The sequence below is a fragment of the Pan troglodytes genome, chromosome 18, assembly GCF_028858775.2.
Source record: "Pan troglodytes isolate AG18354 chromosome 18, NHGRI_mPanTro3-v2.0_pri, whole genome shotgun sequence".
Classification (NCBI taxonomy): Eukaryota; Metazoa; Chordata; class Mammalia; order Primates; family Hominidae; genus Pan; species Pan troglodytes.
In genome coordinates, this window is record NC_072416.2 from 73,030,633 (window position 1) to 73,056,553 (window position 25,921).

Genomic DNA, 25,921 nt, shown 5'->3' on the forward strand with positions numbered 1-25,921 from the left:
TATAAGTTATTTCAAAAGAAAGTCAGCTTGTGAACTACAGAATTGTATACTTTAAAATGGTGGATTTTATCACAATTTTAAAAAAAGGAGGGCATAGTAAAAATTACTATTCATATTCTACAGTAAAGGAAATTTCTGCTCAAAAACATCAAATGGCTTGCCCAAGGCCACACCAGTATTAAATGATAGAGCATGGCCCGCAGCCCAGGTCTTCTGAATTTAAAGCCAGAGTTCCTTCCACCACAATTCACAGACCTCAAGCCTCCTGACCCTCCATCTACCCTGTTGCCGGCCCTACCATTAGTGAGTATCTTTACATGGCCTAGCTTCTCTGTGGAGCTTTGATCAGCAATTCTGATGTAGATACTTACCCAACACTCCAGGAATAAATTTATTTTATTTTATTTATTTATTTTTTTTGGAGATGGAGTCTCGCTCTGTCACCCAGGCTGGAGTGCAGTGGGGCGATCTCAGTTTACTGCAAGCTCTGCCTCCCGGGTTCAAGCGATTCTCCTGCCTCAGCCTCCCAAATAGCTGGGACTACAGGCATATGCCACCACACCTGGCTAATTTTTGTATTTTTAGTAGAGACGGGGTTTCACTATGGCCAGGATGGTCTCGAACTCCTGACCTCAGGGGATCCAGGTGTGAGCCACTGCGCCCGGCCAAGAATAAAATTTTAAATAGTTAACAGCATTTAAGCCATCATTATCACGTTTGTCCCACCACTAAACCAACAGAGAAAGAGAAAATCACCTCACAAAGAAAATAAGAGAAAATGTCCCCGGGCTCCTTGTTTTTGGAACACCCAAAAAGAAGTTTCTTATCAAGAGGCAGAGTGGCTCACTCACTGTGTATCTGGCCTTCCAGACAGGCACCTGGCAAGGAAGAATATTGAGGTATTTCCGAGGCTGGCGGTAATCCCAGAACTAGAAGAGAGCAAGCAAGATCATTTGTGAAATAAATGCCATTAAAAAATTCTACTGAAATAAGCACAGCCTTTGAACTCATTGCTTCTGGTCCTCTAAAGATACACTTCAACAACATATTTTTAGTTCAGCTCCTATAACCATGCACTGTGACAGAGACACAAAGAAACCTCCCTTTCTATTTCTAAAACATTACAGGAGAATTTCTGGACTTTATGGGGACCACTAAACGCGGCAGGTGACTGTCAACAGGCTTGATTACGAAATGACCTTTAGAGCTGAAAATTAAAAGTGACGTGTTTGATTTTGTATCACGTTTACATCTTGCAGGTAATTTAAGAACAATAGCTGAAGTGTCCTGACTACTCATTACATTTCAGACATATATTGAGAACTTTTTTTTTCCCATTTAATCTTTGTAACAACCATATATGTTATTAATCTCTTTTTCAAATGTAGAGGCTATATAAAGAAACGACATAATGTGCAAGGTCACAAAGAAAAAAGGCAGCTGTGTGAAAACCTAGGAGCCAATCCATTCAAGTCCACACCTGCTGTCATTCTCCAACATCTGAGGTGCAGTTCTTGAAATTGTAGAGCACACAAAGTGAGCCACACAAACTACCTTAGAGACACCTATGCTTCTAACGTGAGAGGCACATACGCTTAGAACTCCAGCATTTGCCACAAAGGCAGGAAAGCCAAGAGTGAAACTCGGAACTGTTTAAGTTTAGGAAATTTTTTCAAAAATAGATGACAGCAATCACTCTGGAAATCGCTATGGCAATTTCTTTTTTTAATAGAGATGGGATCTTGCCATGTTGCCCGGGCTGGTCTCGAACTCCTGAGCTCAGGCAATCCTCCCACCTCGGCCTCCCAAAGTGCTGGGATTACAGGTATGAACTACCACTCCCGGCTACTTTGGCAATTTCCTATAAAGTTAAAAGTACACATACCATATGACCCAGCAATACCACTCCTACATAACTGCCCTAGAAAATTGAAAATATCTGTTCACACAAAAACCCATACATGAATGTTTATAGTGGCTCTATTCACAATCACCAAAAACCAAAAATGGTCCAAATGTCCTTAAATGAGTCAACAGAAAATTATTGGTGGCATATACATAAGTGGAATACTACTCAGTACTAAAAAGTCTATGCATTATTAATTTTTAAAACAACTTAGATGACTCTTAAAGGCATTACGTTGAATGAAAAAAAGACAACCTTGAAAGGTTATATACTAGTCCGGGTGTGGTGGCTCATGCCTGTAATCCCAGCACTTTGGGAGGCCAAGGCAGGCAGATCACTTGAAGTCAGGAGTTCAAGACCAGCCTGGCCAACATGGCGAAACCCCATCTCTACCAAAAATACAAAAATTAGCTGGGCATGGTGGCACACACTTGTAGTCCCAGCTACCCAGGAGGCTGAGGCACAAGAATTGCTTGAACCTGGGAGGCAGAGGTTGTAGTGAGCCAAGATGGCACCACTGCACTCTAGCCTGGGCAACAGAACAAGACTCCATCTCAAAAAAAAAAAAAAAAAAAAAAAAGCATTCTCAGAAAGACCAAATTATAGTGACAGGGAACAGACAAGTGGTTGCCAGAGGTTAGGGGTAGGAAAGGGTATGAGTGCAAAGGAATAACACGAGGTAGCTCTTCAGTGTCATGGAACTGTTTGATACCCTGTGTGGGCAGTTATATGCAACTCTGCATATGTTATATTTCATAGGTTTTCAGTGCTGGTACAGTGGCTCATGCCTATAATCTCAGTGCTTTGGGAGGTTAAGGTAGGTGGATCACTTGAGGCCAGGAGTTCAAGATCAGCCTGGGCAACAAAGCAAGACCCCGTCTCCTCACCTAGCTGATTGGGAGGCTGAAGTGGGAGGACTGATTGAGTCAAGGGGTTCAAGGTTACAGTGAGCTATGATCATACCACTGCACTCCAGTGTGGGCAACAGAGCACGATCCTGTCTCAAAAAAAAATGTTTTTAATATAAAAAAAAAGTATATCAGACTATATGGAAAACAGTGAAAAAGTCTAATAATATTTTTTTTTTTTTTTTTGAGAGGGAGTTTTGCTCTTGTTGCCCAGGCTGGAGTATAATGGTGTGATCTCAGCTCACTGCAACCTCTGCCTCCCAGGTTCAAGCGATTCTCCTGCCTCAGCCTCCCAAGTAGCTGGGATTACAGGCACGCACCACCACGCCTGGCTAATTTTTTGTATTTTTAGTAGAGACGGGGTTTCACCATGGCCAGGCTGGTCTTGAACTCCTGACCTCAGGTGATCTGCCCACCTCGGCCTCCCAGAGTGCTGGGATTATAGGCGTGAGCCACCGCGCCCAGCTGATGTATAATTATTGTTCCAGAGGAAAGGAAACAGAAGGGATGGAACAGAAGTAATATTTGAAGACAGAATAATGGTTGAAAATTTCCCCAAAGTGAGGATGGCCAACAAGCCACAGATGTAAGAAGTACTTTCCTCCTTCTTACAAAAGAAACCAGTTTTGATAATGGCCTTTAATAATCATAACCTTTTCTGTAGAAGGGGATGATCCACACGTGTACTCTCACACTGGCCTTCTCTGTTTCAAAACTTTTAGAGACTTAATAAAGTATAGGGATATATATTCAGGCCCAAAAATCTCTTACTAAACTTTAAAATATCAAAATGTTTTAAAACTGGTTTTACATTGTTTTAGAGCAAAAGAAGACACTTTCCAAAGGTTTTGCTTGGTTTGGTTAATAATTTTGTGAATAAGCCTGAATGGAAATGGAAATGACTTGTCTGGAGTTTCATAACCTTCTGAAAAATCTAGAGTTCGAAGTGGGTGACTTTTTCTCCTCTCAAAAGAAAATGAGGATATCCCAAAGAAATATATAAAGGAGCCAAGCTGGAATGCAAGGGAGCGTTCTATGTGCCAACAATGAGGTGTTAATAAATCTTAGAAGCTGTTCCTCTACTTAATGCACAGTATGAATGAACAAGCATTATAGAGCACAGCACATATGAACGGGCAAACACCCAGCTGTAAAATCCTGCTTAGTTCCCCAGCCTGCCTGAGGGCTGGATGAGGTTGTTCCATTGAGTACGTGGGAAGAGGTGAATGCAATCATTTCTGAGCAGAAGTGTTAGCATAATTTTGCCTATTTCCAAAAAAAAATTAATGATTTAGATTGAAAAGTTTAGATGGCATAACTGTTAAATTTAATGGCATCTCTGTTTTGATTCACTATGAAGACTAATAATCAAGTAGCTAAACATAAAATGAGAAAACTCAAGAATTTCTAGGAAGAAGCCAGGCACGGTGGCTCACACCTATAATCCCAGCACTTGGGAAGCTGAGGTAGGCAGATCACCTAAGGTCAGGAGTTAAAGACCACCCTGGCCAACATGGTAAAACCCCGACTCTACTAAAAATACACAAATTAGCCAGGCATGGTGGCACACGCCTGGAGTCCCAGCTACTTGCGAGGCTGAGGCAGGAGAATTGCTTGAACCCCGGAGGTGGAGGTTGCAGTGAGCTGAGACCGCGCCACTGCACTCCAGCCTGGGCAATAGAGTGAGACTCCATCTCAAAAAAAAAAAAAAAAAAAAAAAAAAGAATTTCCAGGAAGAAAATAAAAAAATAAAACTTCTAATAAACTTCTGATGTTTTAGATTTGCTGCTCTTTAAAACACACACACACACACACACACACACACACAAACTCAGCTTTCTCATTTTCTGTCCAAGGGACACACTTGGTGGCAGCAAGAGAAACTACTCCATGGCTGTTTTTTTTAAAAGATCGTTTCCATGTCACATGAGATGTGTATTTAAAGAACCAGATGCTGGACTTGAAGAGGAAAGTATCAAGGATTCCTTTTTTTCCCCTTTTCTTTATTCTTTCTTTCTTTTTTTTTTTTTTTGAGACGGAGTCTTGCTCTGTTGCCAGGCTGGAGTGCAGTGGCGCGATCTCGGCTCACTGCAACCTCCGCCTCCCAAGTTCAAGCGAATCTCCTGCCTCAGCCTCCCGAGTGGCTGGAACTACAGGCATGCACCACCACGCCCAGCTAATTTTTGTATTTTTAGTAGAGACAGGGTTTCACCATGTTGGCCAGGATTATCTCGATCTCTTGACGTCGTGATCCACTCACCCCAGCCTCCCAAAATGCTGGGATTACAGGTGTGAGCCACTGCATCCAGGTTTTTTTTTTTTTTTTTTGAGACAAAAGACAGAATCTCACTTTGTGGCCCAGGCTGAAGTATAGTGAAAGGATTATGGCTCACTGTAGCCTTGACCTCCCCAGTTCAAGTGATCTTCCTGCCTCAGCAGCCTTGTGAGTAGATGGGACTACAAGGGCACACCACCACACCCGGCTAATTTTTTTTATTTTTCTATAGAGACGAGGTCTACCTATGTTGCGCAGGCTGGTCTTGAACTCCTGGGCTCAAGTGATCTGCTTGCCTAAACCTCCCAAAGTGCTGAGATTACAGGTATGAGCCACTGCGCCCAGCTTTTTTCCCTGTTCTTGTAAGGCCAGATTTACCTTATGTGGGATAGCTACATTGAAAGAAGTTATGCAATTATCCTTAGTTTTATGTTAAAATACTCCAATGAAATGGGTGCACTGGCTCATGCCTGTAATCCCAGCACTTTGGGAGGCCAAGGCAGGCAGATCACTTGAGGTCAGGAGTTCGAGACCAGCCTGGTCACCATGGCGAAACCCTGTCTCAACTGAAAAAAGAAAATACAAAAATAAGCCGGGTGTGGTGGTGTGCATCTGTAATCCCAGCTACTCAGGAAGATGAGGCACAAGAATCCCTTGAACCCAGGAGGTGGAGGCTGCAGTGAGCTGAGATCACACCACTGCACTCCAGCCTGGATGACAGGGCGAGACTGTCTCAAAAAAAATAAAAGAGACAATACACAGAATGGGAGAAATGATCTGCAAACTATCTATGTGACAAGGGATTAATAACCAGAATATATAAGGATCTCAAACAACTCAATAGGAAAAAAATCTAATAATCCAATTAAAACATGGGCAAAAGATCTGAACAGACATCTCTCTTTTCTTTTCTTTTCTTTTCTTGAGACGGAGTCTCGCTCTGTCGCCCAGGCTGGAGTGCAGTGGCACAATCTCCGCTCACGGCAAGCTCGGCCTCCCGGGTTCATGCCATTCTCCTGCCTCAGCCTTCTGAATAGCTGGGACTACAGGCGCCTGCCACCACGCCCAGCTAATTTTTTTGTATTTTTAGTAGAGACAGGGTTTCACTGTGTTAGCCAGGATGGTCTCGATCTCCTGACCTCGTGATCCACCTGCCTCGGCCTCCCAAAGTGCTGGGATTATAGGCGTGAGCCACTGCGCCCGGCTGAACAGACATCTCTCAAAAGAAGACATACAAATGGCAAACAGTATATGAAAAGATGCTCAACATCACTGATCATCAGAGAAATGCAAATCAAAACTACAATGAGATATCATCTCACACCGATTAAAATGGCTGTTATCCAAAAGACAGGCAATAATGAACGCTGGCAAGGATGTGGAGAAAAGGGAATTCTCATACACTGTTGGTAGGAATGTAAATTAGTACAGCCACTATGGAGAACAGTATAGTGATTCCTCAAAAAACAAAGAATAGAACTATCATATGATCCAGCAACCCCACTGCTAGGTATACACCCCAAAGAAAAAAAACCAGTATAGCGAAGAGACATCTGCATGCCCGTATTTATTGCAGTATTACTCACAATAGCCAAGGTCTAGAAGCAACCTAAATGTTCATCAACAGACAAACGGAAAAGAAAATGTAGTGCATATACACAATGGAGTACTATTCATCCATGAAAAAGAATGCAATCCTATCATTTACAACAACATGGAAGGAACTAGAGGACATTATGTTCAGTGAAACAAGCCAGGCACAGAAAAATTAACTTTGCATGTTCTCACTCATTTGTGGGAGCTAAAAATTAAAACAATTGAACTCATGAAGATAGAGAGAAGAATGATGGTTACCAGAGGCTGGGAAGCGTAGTGGGGTAGAGCGGGGGGAGCCAGAAGTGGGGATGGTTAATGGGTAGAAAAATGTAGTTAGGCAGAATGCAAAAGAGCCAGTATTTGACAACACAACAGGGTGATTATAGTCAACAATAATTTATTGTACATTTAAGAACAACTGAAAGGGTATGATTAGAATGTTTATAACAGAAAAAAATGATAAATGCTTGAGGTGATGGATACCCAATTTGCCCTAATGTGATTATTACTCATTATATGCCTGTATCAAAATATCTCATGTACCCCATACATATATACACCTACTAGTTACCCATAAATTTCTTTTTAAAAAATGGAAACAGTAAAACAAAAAACAAAACAAAACAAAAAAGTCTCAAATCCTTGCTGAAGGTGTACCTCAGGGAAAAAGCAGCAGTGAGTTAAATTAATGGCTGTGAATGGTAGAATATAAAATAAGAAGCTTGACAACATGGTAAAAACAAAACACAAAAATCAAATAAAGAAAAATGGAAAAAAATTCCAGTACCTTGAAACAAACTTTAAGAAAGTTTTTTTTTAATTAATATATAAACACAGAAAAAAGTTCTGCCAGGAACGCTGGCTCACTCCTGTAACCCCACTACTTTGGGAGGTCAAGGTGGGTAGATCACCTGAGGTCAGGAGTTCGAGACCAGCCTGGCCAACATGGTGAAACTCTGTCTCTACCAAAAATACAAAAGCTAGCCAAGTGTGGTGGCACATACCTGTTATCCCAGCTACTAGGGCGGCTGAGGCAGGAGAATCATTTGAATCCAGGAAGAGGAGGTTGCAGTGAGCTGAGATTGTGCCACAACACTCTAGCCTGGATGACAGAGAGAGACTCCATCTCAAAAAAAAAAAAAAAAAAGAAAAGAAAAGAAAAGAAAAAAGTTCAGGTAATGTCTCAGAGCGAGACTCCATCTCCAAAAAAAAAAGAAAAAGGGAAGAAAAAAGTTCAGGTAATGTTCTAATGAAGATGAATCCCTGGAGAAATCAGACTATGTAGTTTGATAATTTGGATTTATAAATATCTATGTGTGTTTTCCTGACTTTATCACAGTATAAATATTGATTTTTAACATACTATTCTAACTTAAATAAGCCATGGGTTTATTTTCTCATGGAAAGCTTAATTAATTTAAACTTCCTAAATTATGTAACTATTTATATGAATTACAGGAGTTATCATTTCCACAAAATATTTAAAATTATTAAAATATAAAAATTACATTAAATCGAATGAATGAAAACAACTGATGCTTTTAAAAAAATGTTTGCTCTTATGAACTTTCTTTTTTCTTTTTTGAGAGATGGTCTCCCTTTTTCAGGCAGGTTGGAGTGCAGTGGCATGATCTTGGCTCAATACAACCTCGACCTCTTGGGCTTGAGCTACTCTCCCACCTCTGTCTCCCAAGTAGCTGGGACTACAGGTGGTTGCTACCATGCCTGGCTAATTTCCTGCATTTTTTGCAGAGATGGGGTTTTGCCATGTTGCCCAGGCTGGTCTCAAACTCCTAAGTTCAAGCAATCTGCCCGCTTCAGCCTCCCAAAGTGCTGGGACTACAGGTATGAGTCACTGCACCCGGCTGAACTTTCTATAATAATAAGGATCACAAGAGCTGAGTCTACAGCCTGGTGAACATGGGGAGACCCATCTCTAAAAAAAACCTCAAAAATTAGCCAGGCATTGTGGCTTGCACCTGTAGTCCCAGCTACTCTGGAGGCTGACATGGGAAGATCGTTTGAGCCCAGGAGGTCAAGCCTGAAGTGAGCTGTGACTGTGCCATTGCATTCCAGCCTGGGTAACAGAGCAAGATCTTGTCTCAAAAAAAAAAAGAACAACTTAGCTATTCCATTACAGTATCAAGGTAAATATGTTTAATATTTCTCTAACAAACTCTTAATATAAACTTTTGCTTCTGTGTTATATCAACTTAAATTATAATTTCAAAATCTTTAATTTTAAGACCTTGAACTGATATTAATAACCTTTGAATATATAATGTTTAAGCATAATTTTATATATATACATATATATATTTATGTGTTTTTTTTTTTTTAAGAGATAGGGTCTCACTCTGTCACCTAAACTGGAGTGCAGTGGTCTGATCACAGCTCATTGCAGCCTCAAACTCCTGGGCTCAAGCAATCCTCCTGCCTTAGCTTCCTGAGTAGCTGGGATGACAGGTGCATGCTACCAGCCCAGCTATTTTTTTATTTTTTAGAAACAGGGTCTCACTATGTTGTCCAGGCTCATTTCAAACTCCAGGCCTCAAGGGATCCTCCCACCTCGGCCTCTCAAAGTGCTAGGATTACAGGCATGAGCCACCACACCCAGCCAAGAGTATCTTTTGAAAATTGAGTCATGAAACATAATTTTTACACACACACACACACACAACTATCCTTGCTCCTTATTTTGATACTATTTATTTATCTGAGACAGGGTCTCACTCTGTCACCCAGGTTGGAGTGCAGTGGTGTGATCACAGCTCACTGCAGCCTCAACCTCCTCGGCTCCAACAATCCTCCTACCTCAGCCTTATGGGTGGCTGAGACTACTGGTATGCACCATCACACCAAGGTAATTTGTTTATTTTTTGTAGAGATGGGGTTTCACTATGTTGGCCAGGCTGGTCTCCAACTCCTGGGCTCAAGTGATCCTCCCTCCTCAGACTCCCAAAGTGCTGGGATTACAGGGGTGAGCCACCATGCCCAGTCTTGATTGTTTATTGATTGTCCACTTAATAGGGTGAAAGGATTTACAAATACCTTTTGATCACATTAGTATACATGCTTACTTCTGCTGCTTTAAAAATGTCAAATGTTATCTATGATTGTAAGAGGATGTGTTTGCAAGATAATACCTGTGTTTCTTGATTTATCAAGGAGAAAAGTGGAATAATTTCGCCTTATATATTACGTGTTGACAAAGCTGGCCAAATGTTATGGATTTTCTTGTAAAACAAAAATGTCTTGTGGGAAAGATTTTTGTGCAAAACATTATATGGATAGTACACAAACGGAATAAAACTAAAATGCCAGCCTGGGCAACATAGCAAGACCCTACCTCTACAAAAAAACAAAATAATTTGACATGGTGGCATACACCTGTAGTCCTAGCAACTTGAGAGGCTGAGGTGGGAGGATCACTTGAGCCCAGGAGTTCAAGGCTGCAGTGAGCTGTGATCATGCCACTTGGAGTGCAGCCTGGGTGACACAGTGAGATCCTGTCTCTAAAAAAGAAAAATCACACCTAAAATGTAGGTTTTATTTCCATTTAAACAGCAACTGATCTCTGAGCACATCATTTGTTTAAAACAGTAAAAACTTAGTCTACACCTAGAGAGCAGAGGTTCACCAAAATACTGTTACTTTTTGTGTTTTTCATAAAGCTCCTGAATGATATGCCTAAATCCCTTGTTTTTTAAAAATGCTACCATTCTTAATAATTTTTATCACTTACTGCTGTATTTAACTTTAGTTTCACTATATATCAAGACTGCAATCATTTCTTATCTTTATTTTATTTATTTATTTATTTATTTATTTATTTATTTATTTATTGAGATGGAGTTTAGCTCTTGTCGCCCAGGCTGGAGTGCATGTGGCATGATCTCAGCTCACTGCAACCTCCACCTCCCAGGTTCAAGCGATTCTCCTGTCTCAGCCACCCGACTAGCTGGGATTACAGGCTGCACCACCACACCAAGCTAATTTTGTATTTTCAGTAGAGATGGAGTTACACCATGTTGGCTGGGCTAGTCACGAACTTCTGACCTCAGGCGATCCACCCGCCTCGGCCTCCCAAAGTGTTGGGATTACAGGCGTGAGCCGCCGCACCAGCCATTTCTTATCTTTAGACCCTTATATAACAACTCTTTTTTGCCAAAGTCAGGTCCTATGTTCAAAATAATAAAATGGTCAAGATGTCTTTTCAGCTTAAACTACTTTTGGGTTTCCCACATGGCCACAGGGTAAACTATAATTCACCCCTCCCCCGTCCGAGAGGGAGGTGGGGGGTCAGCCCCCCGCCCGGCAAGCCGCCCCGTCCCCCCGCCCGGCCAGCCGCCCCGTCCGGGAGGGAGGTGAGGGGTCAGCCCCCGCCCGGCCGGCCGCCCCGTCCGGGAGGTGGGGGGTGCCTCTGCCCGGCCGCCCCTACTGGGAAGTGAGGAGCCCCTCTGCCTGGCCACCACCCCGTCTGGGAGGTGTACCCAACAGCTCATTGAGAACGGGCCATGATGACAATGGCGGTTTTGTGGAATAGAAAAGGGGGAAAGGTGGGGAAAAGATTGAGAAATCGGATGGTTGCTGTGTCTGTGTAGAAAGAAGTAGACATGGGAGACTTTTCATTTTGTTCTGTACTAAGAAAAATTCTTCTGCCTTGGGATCCTGTTGATCTATGACCTTACCCCCAACCCTGTGCTCTCTGAAACATGTGCTGTGTCCACTCAGGGTTAAATGGATTAAGGGCGGTACAAGATGTTTTTGTTAAACAGATGCTTGAAGGCAGCATGCTCCTTAAGAGTCATCACCACTCCCTAATCTCAAGTACCCAGGGACACAAACACTGCGGAAGGCCGCAGGGTCCTCTGCCTAGGAAAACCAGAGACCTTTGTTCACTTGTTTATCTGCTGACCTTCCCTCCACTATTGTCCTGTGACCCTGCCAATTCCCCCTCTGCCAGAAACACCCAAGAATGATCAATAAAAAAAACAAAAAAACAAAACAACAACAAAAAATAATAAATAAATAAATAAATAAAAGAATGCAAAGCAAAAAAAATTTGCCCCTCAACTTATAAAAGGAATGATACTCAAAATAATTAGGTATGCTTGTCATTCTGCAGATTTTTAATGAGCTCTACACTGTGCATGCCTCCCTATTATCAAATCCACAGTATGTGGAAAGCTAGCAAAGAAAAGTTCAGCCTCCCCAGATTAATTATATACAAGTAAAATGTTCTTAATATGAATACATTTCAGCAACTGTTTACTTTTCAATTTGGATAGAAACATATTCACGTTCATGCATAAAGACTGGCATATAACTGTTAGCAAGATTAATCCTTTTTTTTTTTAAGAAAAAAAGAAAGATTTTGTTTCTAGATTTAAATATGTTCACCAACTGGTGACAATTATACAATTTATGGGATTAATTAGAGGACCCTGGAGATTTGATAATATCCTCACTGTTCATAACATGCTCTTGCTCTCAAGGCAATCACTGATGCAGTCTTATAAAACGATTACATGTCATTTGCAAACAAGACGTCATTCTATTTCAATCTGATACAGGTAGTTATTATAAATTAACCGGAGCCATTCCATCCCCCCATTCACAGATAATTTCTCCTTTTCATTTACCCTTGCCAAAGGGTTCCTGCTACAAGCTACATATCAGAAAAAAGTCCTCTGAAGAAATATCAGGGGCCAGGTGTGGCTCACACCTGTAATCCCAACACTTTGGGAGGCTGAAGCAGGAAGACTGCTTGAGCCCAGGAGTTCAAAACCAGCCTGGGCAACAGAGTGAAACAAAATATATATTTTTTCTTTATATATAGATATATACATATCTTTATAGAGAAAGAGAAATATAAAGAAATATCAGAAGAGCCTTGGTCAAAAAAGAACCAGGTTTCCTTGGGGGATGATGTCCTAGGAAACAGACTCAAAGCTACATGTTTCTCACCAGAATGTACCAAGGGTGGTCGGGCATGGTGGCTCATGCCGATAATCCCAGCACTTTGGGAGGCCAAGACAGGGAGATTGCTTGAGGTCAGGAGTTTGAAACCAGCCTGGCAAACATGGTGAAACTCCATCTCTACTAAAAATACAAAAATTAGCCTGGCATGTTGGTGCACCCTTGTAATCCCAGCTACTGAGGGAGGCTGAGACATAAGAATTGCTTGAACCTGGGAGGCAGAGGTTGCAGCAAGCCAAGATCACACCACTGCAATCCAGCCTGGGCAACAGAGCAAGACTCTGTCTCAAAAGAAAAAGAATGTACCAAGCGACTATGTCTGGATTTCCAGGACTCTCTTTGTCTAGAAGGCAGCAATTTTGTGAAATAGGCTGCTGTTAACCCAAGATCAGGGAAAAAAAAAGATTATGTAAAATGATATGAACTCATTTAATTGTAGTTAATGTTCTATTTCTAAGGGCCACATAAGAAAAATTCTTTTCTTTCTTCTTGATCTATCCCTAACCTTCAACTCAATTGTTTTGTAGTTAAATAATTTATAAACTGAAGTGAAATACACATTTAGTGATATCTTGCTCCAGCTGACCCCTTAGAATTTAGAAAATAAAAATATAATAAAAATAATTAATATAAATTATGAGCTAATAAATTGTCATATAAACTTAAAAATGATTATGTAGAAAAATTACATATATTGGTCCTTATCTACTAAAAAAATGGTTGAATGTTATGCAAAGTCCCTTTTCTAAGTTTCTTCACTTTTTATGATCATGCTACTTACATACATTCAATAAATATTGTCTTGCTAGCACTGTGGAAGGCCAAGGCAGGTAGAGCACAAGGTCAAGAGATTGAGACCATCCTGGCCAACATGGTGAAACCCCATCTCTACTAAAAACGCAAAAGTTAGCTGGACATGGTGGCATGCACCTATAATCCCAGCTGCTCAGGAGGCTGAGGCAGGAGAATCGCTTGAACCTGGGAGACGGAGGTTGCAGTGAGCTGAGATCGCGCCACTGCACTCCAACCCGGGTGACAGAGCAAGACTCCATCTCAAAAAAAAAAAAAAAAAAATTGTCTTGCTTCTAGGATATAGTGGAATAAATCAAATACCATGCCAAAAATCTCATTTCATTAATAAGCTAAGCCTGCTGGTAAAGAACAGAGAAGACTTTGTATGGGGAAATAATGCCTATAAAGTCCTCCCAGGAAACTGGCTGTTACCTGCTTTATTACCTAGGAAACCCCAGACTCACAGGTAGGAAAGATGCCACTGAGTATCAACAAACTTGGGCATCTCATAGAAAGAGGTAGAGTTGAACTGGATGGCTTCTGGTTCCTGAACTTGGGAGACAAGCTGATTGGGGTACAGGGACAGAAACCCAAATGCAGCCGGGCATGGTAGCTCATGCCTGTAATCCCAGCACTTTGGGAGGCCGAGATGGGTGGATCACTTGAGGTTAGGAGTTCGAGACCATCCTGGCCAACATGGTTAAACCCTGTCTTAACTAAAAATACAAAAATTAGCCAGGCATGATGGCGTGCATCTGTAATCCCAGCTACTCGGGAGGCTGAGGCAGGAGAATCGCTTGAACCCAGGAGCGGAGGTTGCAGTGAGCCGAGATCACACCACTGCACTCCAGCCTGGGTGACAAAGTGAGACCCAGTCTCAAAAAATAAATAAATAAATAAAAACAAAAAATCAAACGTAATATGAACGAACAAACAAAAAAGTCACATCTGACACATTAAAAATAACTTACAACCCTAAGAGATTTACAAACTTCAAGACAGGAGTTAACTTTTAACTTAGTATATGACTGTAGTTTTGCTAATCATACCACAAAGATGTCATATATGACTATATAAATACAACAAAGCATTAAATAAATGACACTGAATCATAAAATTGCTAAACCAATTTCTGTGGTCAAACCCCTGTCCTCAGAGACCTGACCACAAGGAGGAACTACTGGAACAAAGATGACTCTGCCCTGCCATCATTCTGACCAAGGGTGAACATCCCATACCACAGAGAGGAAAGACAAACAAACAACACTGTACCTTGTGATAAACCAGAAATAATCGGGTTACTGAAACACATAAAATCTTGAGCATTTCCTGTAAGTTAGAGAATCACTAATAAAATGACTCTGTCCCTGAATTGTGCAATGCTGATGCCTGAAAACGTCAGAACTTTCTACATACGATAAGCATGTGAGGGAGCAGCTGTTTTTCCACCAGGAATAGACTAATTGTAAACTTTGAAACCTTAACAACTGTAGACTTTTCTCCTTTACTTATATCTGTCATACATATCTGACTTCCTTGCAGCTTCTTTGCAAGGGAACCTCTTTCCCTTTCTTGAGGCAGAGTCTCGCTCGGTCACCCAGGTTGGAGTGCAGTGGATCAATCTCAGCTCAATGCAACCTTTGCCTCCCAGGTTCAAGCGATTCTTGTGTCTCAGCCTCCCAGGTAGATGGAATTACAGGTGTGCGCCACCACACCCAGCTAATTTTTGTATTTTAGTAGAGACTAGGTTTCACCATGTTGGCCAGGCTGGTCTTGAACTCCTGACCTTAAGTGATCTGCCTGCCTCAGCCTCCCAAAGTGCTGGGATTACAGGTGTGAGCCACCATGCCCGGCCAACTTCTTTCCCTTTCTAAGTACTTTTGTCTCTGACTTCCTTTCACAAAGGGAAAGACGAAAACCTTCTGAACAAATTCTAAGAGACATATCAGAGGAGATGCTATGGCATGTCACTCTGCCATCATAACACAATGTGGTTATGCTGAACAGCACCATGCTGGGTCTCGCTCTGTCGCATTTCGCTGGTCAACATAACCAAATTTATGTGTTCAGTTGCCCAAGAAGCACATGCACCGTGAAATACATACTGTGCTAACACACTGCAGCTTTCCAACCAAGGTGGAATCATACATCCCTGATGCCACCCAAACACTGCTCCTCCAACTTCCCCATGGGTGCCACTGACCTTCACAGAATTGTCTTGACTGGAGGTAGCAAGAATGTGCTCGCTGTCTGGGTGCCAGTCCAGGCCATGGATTTTGGAGAGGTGGGCGGCTAGATATTCCACTGCTGTACTGGGTTTCTGCAACAGATCAGCACCTAATATTATCGATTTAGAAAGAACTCTTTGAGTGTCTATCACGTAAAAGTCTGCTAGGTAATGAGTGAGGATGCAAAAATACTACCAGATACTGTCTCTACCCTACACAGACTTTGTTTGTTTTGGTTAAGCCAAACAAAACACCATGACCAAAAGACTTATCCAACGCTCCTTCACATGCTCTGAAAATGCGCCTGTGAGCCTCGTTTCTTCCCACTTCAATGAAGGATACAAGGTAGTAGGTGCTTTTCACCCCCTTTTTTGTTTTTTGAGACGAAGTCTTGCTCTGTCACCCAGGTTGGAGTGCAGTGGCACAATCACAGCTCACTGCAGCCTCAACTACCTGGGCTCAAGCAGTCCTCCCGCCTCAGCCCTCCAAGTAGCTGGGACTACAGGTGCACACCACTAAGCCTGGCTAATTTTTTTGTATTTTTTCTACAGATGGGGTTTTGCATGTTGTCCAGGCTGGTCTTGAACTCCTGGGCTCAAGCGAACCCCCTGCTTTGGCCTCCCAAAGTGTTTGGATTACAGGCACGATCCACTGTGCCCAGCCTCACACTTTAACAGTGCAGTCTGACAATTCCCACTCGTCTCCCCCATGATCACCCAAGAAGAGAGACTGAGACATCCAAATGGACCCAGCTTCAACAAGAGGGTAAAACCATGCATCTTAAAGTGATGGAGCACTAAGATTCCAAAGGAGAATGAATGTACATCACAAGAAAAAACAATACATGATTAATAAGCATAGAAAATAAACAGGCCAGGCACAGTGGCTCATGCCTGTAATTCCAGCACTTTGGGAGGCCAAGGTGGGTGGATCACCTGAGGTCAGGAGTTTGTGACCAGTCTGGCCAACATGGTGAAGCTGGTCTCGAACTCCTGGCCTCAAGCAATCCTCTTGCCATGGCCTCCCAAAGTGCTGGGATTATAGGTTTGAGCCACTTTTCCCAGCCTAAAATTTTTCCTGTCTTAAGGGAATGATCCAAACTCACAAAAAGCTTTAGATATAAAAGAAGTTCATCTTGGTGTTATCTGAAACACTAGAAAACCAAAAAAAAAAACCTAAATGATCAACAAATGGGAAATAATGAAGCTGAATCAATATACTACAGCTATGCGACACCAAATGATGATACAATATGATGTAGCCACTGAAAATTATACTTAGAGCTTATAGTACGAGGATAATGCATCTGTTCTAATGTTAAATGAAAAAAAAGTGTACACAACTACGTACACAGTACGACAAACTAAGTTTAAAAAAAAAAAGCATAAGAACAGAAAACACCAAAATGTTAGCATTTGTCTCTGGGTAGTAGGATTATGAATGATTTTTATTTTTTCATTTATATTTTCTACAGAGAGCATGTATTACTTCCATAATTAGCATTAGTCTATGAGGATAAGAGTGCAGTCTCCAGGCTGGGTGGAGTGGCTCACACCTATAATCCCAGTGTTCTGGGAGGCCAAGGCAGGAGGATGACTTGAGACCAAAAGTCAAGACCAGCCTGGGCAACACAGTAAGATTCCCATCTCTACAAAAAAAATTTTTTTTTAAATTACCTCATCATAGTGGTGCATACCTGCAGTCCCAGCTACTCAGCTGGGAGGATCACTTGAGTCCAGGAGTTTGAGGCTGCAGAGAGCTATGATTGTGCAACTGCACTCCAACCCGGGAGACAGAGGGAGACTCTGTCTCAAAAACAAAAAACAGAGTGCAGTCTCTAGAACCAGCCTGCCTGGGTCCAAATTTTGGCAGCAAATTTGCTTCAGTTTACTCATCTGTAGAACAGGGATAATAATAGCACGCACTGGCCGGGCGCAGTGGCTCACGCCTGTAATCCCAGCACCTTGGGAGGCGAAGGCGGGTGGATCACCTGAGGTCAGGAGTTCAAGACCAGCCTGACCAACACGGTGAAACCCTGTCTCTACTAAAAATACAAAAATTAGCCAGGCGTGGTGGTGGGCACCTGTAATCCCAGCTACTCAGGAGGCTGAGGCAGGAGAATCGCTTGAACCTGGGAGGTGGAGGTTGCAGTGAGCCAAGAATGCGCCATTGCACTCCAGCCTAGGCAACAGAGTGAGACTCTGTCTCCCAAAACAACAACAACAACAACAACAACAACAAACAAAAACATGTACTTTAAAGGCTAATTATAAAGAGATATTAATCAATAAATGTAAAACTCTTAAAAGAATGCCTATGTACAATAAATGCTCAGTAAATGTTAATATGATAGTCATACATGAGTCTGGATTAAAATCCACTGTTAGCACTGACACTGAACTTTGTGAAGTCTGTAATGCTTGCTGCCATCAGTGCTGCTTTGACACTACAAAGTGCCAGAGAAGTGAAAATATAATCAACAAGTTCTACAACTCACCTGAGCAGAAGTCCTAAGTATCATTATTTTTATTTTATTTATTTATTTTTTTTTTGAGACGGAGTCTTGCTCTGTCATCCAGGCTGGAGTGCAGTGGCGCGATCTCGGCTCACTGCAAGCTCCACCTCCCGGGTTCAGGCGATTCTCCTGCCTCAGCCTCCTGAGTAGCTGGGACTACAGGCGCCCGCCATCACGCCCAGCTAATTTTTTGTATTTTCAGTACAGACGGGGTTTCACCGTGTTAGCCAGGATGGTCTCGATCTCCTGACCTCGTGATCCACCCGCCTCAGCCTCCCAAAGTGCTGGGATTACAGGCGTGAGCCACCACGCCCAGCCGAAAATGCTGTTCTAGTGACAAACTGAATAAAACCAATCACTAGTTAGGAAATAAAGAAGGCCAGGAGCAGTGGCTCATGTCTGTAATCCCAGCACTTTGGGAGGCTGAGGTGGGAGGATCGCTTGACCCCAGGAGTTCGAGGTCAGCTTCAGCAACCTTGTCTCTACAAAAAAAAAATTTTTTTTAATTGGCTGGGTGTGGTGGCAGGTACCTGTAGTCCCAGTTACTCAGGAGGCTGAAGCAGGAGAATAGCTTGAGCCCAAGAGGTTGAGGCTGCAGTGAGCCATAGTTACACTACTACACTCCAGTCTGGGTGACAGAATGAGGCTCCATCTCAAAAAAAAAAAAAAAAAAAAAAAAAGAAGGGGAAAATGGCCATAAAGGAACAGAAGACAAAAACTAACATATAGAAGATGTGGCCAGGCGTGGTGGCTCACGCTTGTAATCCCAGCACTTTGGGAGGCCGAGGTGGGCAAATCACTTGAGGTCGGGAGTTCAAGACCATCCTGCCCAACATGTGAAACCCAATCTCTACTAAAAAATACAAAAATTAGCTGGGCATGGTGGTGTGCACCTATAGTCCCAGCTACTGGGGAGGCTGAGGCAGGAGAATTGCTTGAACCTGGGAGGCATAGGTTGCAGTGAGCCAAGGCCCCCACTGCACTCCAGCCTGGACGACAGAATGAGACTCTGTCTCAAGAAAAAAAAAAAAAAGAAGATGCACCTGCCCAACCTCTATGAAATCACCTTCTCACGTAAGAGCTATCTAAGGCAGAGGGCTTCTGCCACATAAGGCTTCCCCAGCATGTCCTGGAGCCTAATGCAGCAGACAGGATCTGCCACACCTGATCTCTGCTCCACTTCTCGCTTCTCTTCCAAACGTATGAAGGGAAGGGAGCAGCCGGAAGATAAGACAGTGGGGACATCCCTGAACAAGCCATCCCCACAATGCCTGAGCATCTGTAGCCCCAGGTCTCACAGGCAGGAAGCAGGATTTACACCCAGGTCTTATGGCAGTGATGGCTCTGTTCATTATTACCTAACAGTCTGGCAGTCAATGCAGGGGAGGCCTTTTCCCTGTGCCACGACCCTCACTGAGGCCAACACAATCAACTTCAGTAGACTTTCCATTACAGCCACAGCCAAGGACCCAGCACTGTTTCCATCCCTAGGTGTCCATGGGCTGCTGCAGTAAGAACGGATGAGTGATATGCAGAATACTTTGAGGCTGATGGGATGTCTAGGCTTGTAAGAGTAAATGTAAGCATCATGAGCGCCCTACCTTGCTCATCGTTATTGGAAGTATTCAGGATGGCAGGCATCCGAGAACAAATACATTTCACTTTGCAAGCGGGGGCAGGGATAAGAAGCCTGCTGACAATTCTAGAATAGTGCCTGGGCTCCACGGCTTAACCCCACTGACACACACACTATTAGTGTCTTTATTTTGAAGGAAACTGAGGTTAAGAGAAGTGACGGTGGCTTATCTGGTGTCATAATTAGGAGGTGGCAAAATGGAGCTGATTTTTTCAACCACTGTTCCTAATGTCTCGCTTCCCTAGTTTCCTTCAACACTGGATTGAGACGCAAATATCGTCTGGTACTATGAGCTTAAAATGGCCATTTACCATGCTGCACAGGGTTCCCCGGACTCTCAAGCCAAGTCCTGACACTCATAAAATCATCTTCACACCCTCTGGGAGGGATCAAAGACCAACAAGGGGGAAAAAAGAGATTACTCACCCTCTTATCCCATATCCGCACATCGCCGTCATGGCTGGTGGCAAGGCAGTTAGCATTTTTTTTATTCCATTTGACCTGGGAGGCACCCGCTGCAAAGAAAAATCAGGGAAGAAAGCTGCTGCCCTTGGTGCTTTCGGAAGCAGAGCGGAGCACAGCCAGGGGAGCTGGATAATGAGTTCTGGCTGAATAAGCCCAGAACCCTTCAAGTTTCTGTGACTGCACCAACTCCACTATTCCAGATAAAACGAAGCCAAAAAATAAATGAATTAACACATGGGAACAGGATCATAGTCACCTAATTGAGGAAATAATCTCAGGGGAAAAAATCTACAGGTCACTCTGAGCAGAATCAGCAGGAAAACATAGTTTCTTACAGAGCAGTAGTTGAGCATGGCACTGCTGGCTAGTAATTGACTTGTCACACAACCTGACCCTTTCTCATCCCCAAATGACACCTGCTTGCACTCCTAATTAGAACAGCCTCAGCTCTTATGCCTGCCCCCCTTTTTTTTTTTTAGTTGTTGAGCAATAGTCTTAGAAAAACACAGCCTTAGCTGAAGACCAGCTACAGAATAAGCCCCGATGTTGACCAATTCTGTCCTAAGGGTTATATGCTCCCCACACCCCACTCCCCATCAGCTATGTCAGCCGTGGCCACTGGCACCACACTGATAAGGGAAAGGGAACACCCTTGGCGGTATGTGACCTCAGTCCTTTTCCCTCTCTGCCAATACAGAGTGTCATTGATACATTAGTGACAAAAGGGCTACTTAAGACAGGAGGCATAATGTGAGATGCCAGAAAGAGCTGAGACATGGAAAACTGGGACATAGTGGCACTTCTAGCTGACTTCTAAAAAATAAATCATTAATCAAGAACCAAACCAGAACTGAAGTGACAGCACTCCTTCCTGTCTCCTCCTGCCCTTGCTCACAGCACACATGACATTACTGCTGTGACACCTGTCCCTCTGCCTGGTGTTTATTACTGAGGAAGCCCATAGTAGATCCACATCTTTGGGGAGCTACTTGATCCAAGAAGTCCCGAGTAGGACAGAGCAATGACTCAGAACCTAACAGGACATACAGCATTAAGCCCAGAACTTGGTCCTGTCCAAGGATATGCTGTGTTGGTTTTGATGACACTATTTGTCTGTCTTGTTCTTTCTTGAGACATAGGGTATCTTATGTCGTCTAGAACAAATGGTGGAGACCAGTGAAGATGAAGCAAGGAAGAGTATTAGGAGGTGGCTTCTTTGCAAGGAAGGATATCAGCTGGAGGAGAAAGTGAGTGAGAGGAGCTTGCTCTACCTCCTTGACAGAGTTACTTAAGAGTCCAAGAGAACACACCTTTCCCAGTGGGGAGGCATCAGAACTCGAGGGCTCCCAAGGGACTCTGGGAAGCCCCCTCAATGCAACCTGCTTTATCAAGATCATTATACCAGAGGCCAGGCGCGGTGGCTTGCACCTATAATCCCAGCACTTTGGAAGGCTGAGGCAGGCGGATTACCTGAGGTCAGCAGTTCAAGACCAGCCTGACAAACATGGCAAAACCCTGTTTCTACTAAAAATACAAAAATTAGCCAGGTGTGGTGGCGTGCACCTGTAATCCCAGCTACTTGGGAGACTGAGGCAGGAGAATTGCTTGAACCTAGGAGGGGGAGGTTGCAGTGAGCTAAGACTGCACCACTGCACTCAGGTCTGGGCAACAGAGCAAGACTGTCTCAAAAAAAAAAAAAAAAAAAAAATCATTACACCAGGGTCGAATGGAGGTCCCGGGCTATGAGAACTCTCAGACACAGAGAACACTCTGGAATACTCACAACGTGACTCCCTATCCCAAAGGGCATGAATAATGTGCCCCCTGAGAGATGGGGACCACAGGCTCTGGGAAGCAGGCAGTACCCGAGGCTGTACCACTCGGGGTATGCTAGATCCAGCAGCTTATCAAGGTCCACAAGCCTCTCACTTGCCTCTTTTCCCCCAGGGTAGCTCTGCACCACTGAGAAACCTCACTGAGTACAAAGGAAAGAAGTCTTCTACTTCCATTTTTTAAGAAAGATCTATAACAGAAAAAAAAGCAATGAGAACAAGCAGGCTAAAAAAAGAACCACTTTCAGCTGGGCGCAGAGGCTCACACCTGTAATCCCAGCACTTTGGGAGGCTGAGGCAGGTAGGCCACAAAGTCAGGAGTTAGAGACCAGCCTGGCCAATATGGTGAAACCCCATCTCTATTAAAATTACAAAAATTAGCTGGGTGTGGTGGCCCATGCCTGTAGTCCCAGCTGCTCAGGAGGCTGAGGCAGGAGAATCGCTTGAACCCAGGAGGCGGAGGTTGCGGTGAGCCAAGATCGTGTCACCGCACTACAGCCTGGCCGACAGAGCAAGACTCCGTCTCAAAAAAAAAAAGAACCACTGTCCTTTTTAGGGTTTCCCTAAAACTAATCTAACTTAGAAACCTATAAATGTGGCCAGCCGAAGAGGCTCACGCCTGTAATGCCAGCACTTTGGGAGGCCGAGGCGGGTGGATCATGAGGTCAGGAGATCGAGACCATCCTGGCTAACCCAGTGAAACCCTGTCTCTACTAAAAATACAAAAAAATTAGGCGGGCGTGGTGGCGGGCGCCTGTAGTCCCAGCTACTCGGGAGGCTGAGGCAGGAGAATGGCGAGAACCCGGGAGGCAGAGCTTGCGGTGAGCTGAGATCGTGCCACTGCACTCCAGCCTGGGCAACAGAGCGAGACTCTGTCTCAAAAAAAAAAAAAAAAAAAAAAGAAACCTATAAATGTAAGTAACAAAGTCAGGAGAATGTGATTGAGGCATCTGTAGACCACCTGTATTTCTATTCAGTTACACGCCCTCTGCAGCCAGTCTATGTCTCAGATCATAAGTACCTAAAGCAGGTGGGGGCGGGGGGCAGAACTGTTAAGCACTTAGCACAGAAGCACAGGGGTTTGATTCATCTATCCATGCAACAAATGCTTAGTCCCCCTTATCCGCGGGTCCACCTTCTACAGTGTTAGTCACTCCCGGTACAGTACAAGGAGACGTTCTGAGAGAGAGAGAGACACACCACATTCACATAACTTTTTTTTTTTTTTTTGAGACAGAGTTTTGCTCTTGTTGCCCAGGCTAGAGTGCAATGGTGTGATCTCGCTCACCGCAACCTCCACCTCCCAGGTTCAAGCAATTCTCCTGCCTCAGCCTCCCAAGAAGCTGAGATTACAGGCATGCACCACCACGCCCGGCTAATTTTGTATTTTTAGTAGAGACGGGGTTTCTCCATGTTGAGGCTGGTCTCGAACTCCTGACCTCAGGTGAGCCGCCCGCCTCAGCCTCCCAAAGTGCTGGGATTACAGGCGTGAGCCACCGCACCCGGCCACATTCACATAACCTTTATTGCGGTACGGTGTTACAACTGTTCTATTTTATTATTATTAGTTGTTGCTGTTAATCACTTACTGTGCCTAATTTATAAATTAAACCTTATCCTAGTTATCTATGTACAGAAAAGAAACATAGTATATTTGGTTCAGTATTATCTGTGGTTTCAGGCATCCAATGGGGGTCTTGGACTGTGTCCCCTGAGAATGAGGGGGGATTACTGTATTACTATATTAAGTATCTCCTTGGATCAGGCACAAATGCCTGTAGCGCACAAATACATACACTCGTCTACAGAACTGAATAAGAAAGAAATGGTTTCTGCCCGGGTGTGGTGGCTCCCGCCTATAATCCCAACACTTTAGGAGGCCGAGGCAGGCAGATCACTTGAGGTCAGGAGTTCGAGACCAGCCTGGCCAACAAGGTAAAACCCTGTCTCTACTAAAAATACAAAAATTAGCTGGGTGTGGTGGTGCGCACCTGTAATCCCAGCTACTCGGGAGGCTGAGGTGGGAGAAACGCTTGAACAACAGGAGGTGGAGGTTGCAGTGAGCTGAGATTCCACCACTGCACTCCAGCCTGGGAGACAGAGTGAGGATCTGTCTCAAAAAAAAGAAAAAAGAAAGAAAGAAGTGGTTTCTAACTTCACAAATCATATCATCCAGCTGCTAATACAGTCATGATGCTAAAGGCCTTTACATAAAAAGGCGTGGGGGTAGAGAGGGAAAAAGTATCATGTACAGTAACCATTTCAGAGCAAACACCAAATGTGTGTTCCAATGCACCAAGGAGATACAAACGGACAGAATTTAAGAGACAGATAACACATGCTTTTACAAAGGATGTCAAAATATTGACAATTTAGCTTTATCTGTGTAAATAAGTTATACCAGTTCTATTCCACATTCTACTCTCAGGAAGTGCTGGGAATATTCCCTAGTAGCCCCAGTTGAGAATTCCAGAAAAGGTCAGTTCCAACTAAGCAATGAAAACAGGTAGATCAGAATGTAACTACAAAGACTTAGTTCATCCATGTTAAACAACACCATGGGCCAGTTGCGATGGCTCAAGCCTATAATCCCAGCACTTTGGGAGGCCAAGTCGGGTGGATCACCTGAGGTCGGGAGTTCAAGACCAGCTTGACCAACGTGGATAAACCCCATCTTTACTAAAAATACAAAATTAGCCGGGCATGGTGGCACATGCCTGTAGTCCCGCCATTGCACTCCAGCCTGGGCAACAAGAGCAAAACTCTGTCTCAAAAACAAAACAAAACAAAAAAAACATGCAGATACAATCAGTGTAATCTAATTGTGGAGAAACCACAGGATGAACTATTGCTTTAATAAACTACAGGAAAAGAAAAACACAAACCCAAAAAGGAGAAGGAGACAGACTTAAAAAGATGAGAAATATATCAACCACTTACAGGTATGGACTTTATTTAGATTCTCACTGAAACCATTTTTCAAACAATTTGTAACTAAAAAAAGAGAGAGAGACTACTGGGGAAATCTGAATGCTGCTTAGATACTTGATGATATTAAAGAGTTACTGTTAATATTTTTAGGTATTTTTAAGTATGATATTGGGATTCTTCTTTTGCAAAATATACACTGAAATACTTGTTGAAGAAATGATATGATATGTAGCTTCAAAATAATCACAAGAGGGCCGGGCATGGTGGCTCACACCTGTAATCCCAGCACTTCGGGAGGCCAAGGCAGGAAGATCACTTGAGGTTAGGAGTTCAAGACCAGCCTGGCCAATACAGTGAAACCGGTGTCTACTAAAAATACAAAAATCTCCCAGGTGTGGTGGCAGGCGCCTGTAATCCCAGCTACTTGGGAGACTGAGGGAGGAGAATTGCTTGAACCCGGGAAGCAGAGGCTGCAGTGAGCCGAGGCTGCACTACTGCACTTCAGCCTGGGCAACAAGAGCAAGACTCTGTCTCAGAAAAGAAAAAAATCACAAGGGGGATGAAGGTGGAGGTGAAATGCTGGGTGGAGGAAAAGATGAAATAAAATTGGATGTATGATGACAAGTGTTGAAGCTGACGATGAACACAGGCAGTTCATTTTCTTCTCCCTATTTTTACAGAATGTTTGAAATTTTCCACTATAAAAAGGTTACAAACAAATCAACTTGGCTCTTGTCCTTGGACTCTGATATGAGGTCCTGCTCCACACCCAACAGTCCTAACTGTGGCTTCTGGGAGCAGCCTAAAGTGAGCCCCTTGCAACAACATGAGACTTACAATTCCACTCAGCCATGG

General features: G+C 43.4%; 1 protein-coding gene across 8 annotated transcripts in view; it reads right to left on the bottom strand.

The window, feature by feature from the left end:
* Nucleotides 1–25,921, bottom strand: part of WDR59 (WD repeat domain 59) — a 112,253-nt gene that overhangs the window by 49,377 nt on the left and 36,955 nt on the right. For 7 of the 8 annotated variants that reach the window (XR_010152456.1, XR_010152455.1, XM_016930174.3 and 4 more), the window contains 3 exons: nt 20,265–20,353; nt 15,663–15,779; nt 852–929 (listed from right to left, as the gene is read on the bottom strand). Coding sequence is in view for 6 of the 8 variants with exons in the window: in XM_016930174.3 (XP_016785663.1) it covers nt 852–929; nt 15,663–15,779; nt 20,265–20,353 (284 nt within the window). In the remaining 2 variants the exon portion in view is untranslated. Of the gene's footprint in view, nt 1–851; nt 930–15,564; nt 15,625–15,662; nt 15,780–20,264; nt 20,354–25,921 lie in introns of those variants that run through there. The other variant, XM_054668464.2, reaches the window with a different exon arrangement.